The 402-nt window shown below is 63.9% G+C and overlaps 1 protein-coding gene across 1 annotated transcript in view; it reads right to left on the bottom strand.

The window, feature by feature from the left end:
* LOC104495923 (acetyl-CoA carboxylase 2-like) overlaps positions 1-402 on the bottom strand; it is an 18,540-nt gene that overhangs the window by 9,120 nt on the left and 9,018 nt on the right. The window contains exon 22 of the mRNA XM_010138972.1: positions 79-291. Coding sequence (XP_010137274.1) covers positions 79-291 — 213 coding nt within the window. The remainder of the gene's footprint in view (positions 1-78; positions 292-402) is intronic.

Genomic DNA, 402 nt, shown 5'->3' with positions numbered 1-402 from the left:
TGTGAGGGGGTCTGCCAGCCAGTGCTGGGGGTGCCAGCCCACCCGTGCTGCAGAACCGAGCATGGGGAACGTCATAGCCTCCATCTCCAGATCAGCACCATACTGACAGTGGGAACAGGACACCGAGAAACGCACCTTGGAGGGGTCCATGACGACCGTCGGGACAAAGTTGAGGAAGATGTGGTTGCAGTCGGTGCGGACGGTGGTGTTGCTGAAGGCCACCTCCAGCTCATCCATCGCCTCCAGGATAAGCCGCTCACCCTCGTTCTGCAGGTACTCGAAGGAAGCCTCCTGCAGCGCCCAGGACAGCTCAGCTGGAGCAACCCCTGCACCCGGCGCACACCCAACCCTGCCCACGCACGCGGGGGCCTTGCCTTGGTGATGAGGTCCGCGCGGCGCACG

The sequence above is a fragment of the Buceros rhinoceros genome, unplaced genomic scaffold, assembly GCF_000710305.1.
Source record: "Buceros rhinoceros silvestris isolate BGI_N320 unplaced genomic scaffold, ASM71030v1 scaffold18346, whole genome shotgun sequence".
NCBI lineage: Eukaryota > Metazoa > Chordata > Aves > Bucerotiformes > Bucerotidae > Buceros > Buceros rhinoceros.
The sequence above is the reverse complement of the archived record's forward strand: the minus strand, read 5'-3'. Positions and strand labels throughout refer to the sequence as shown.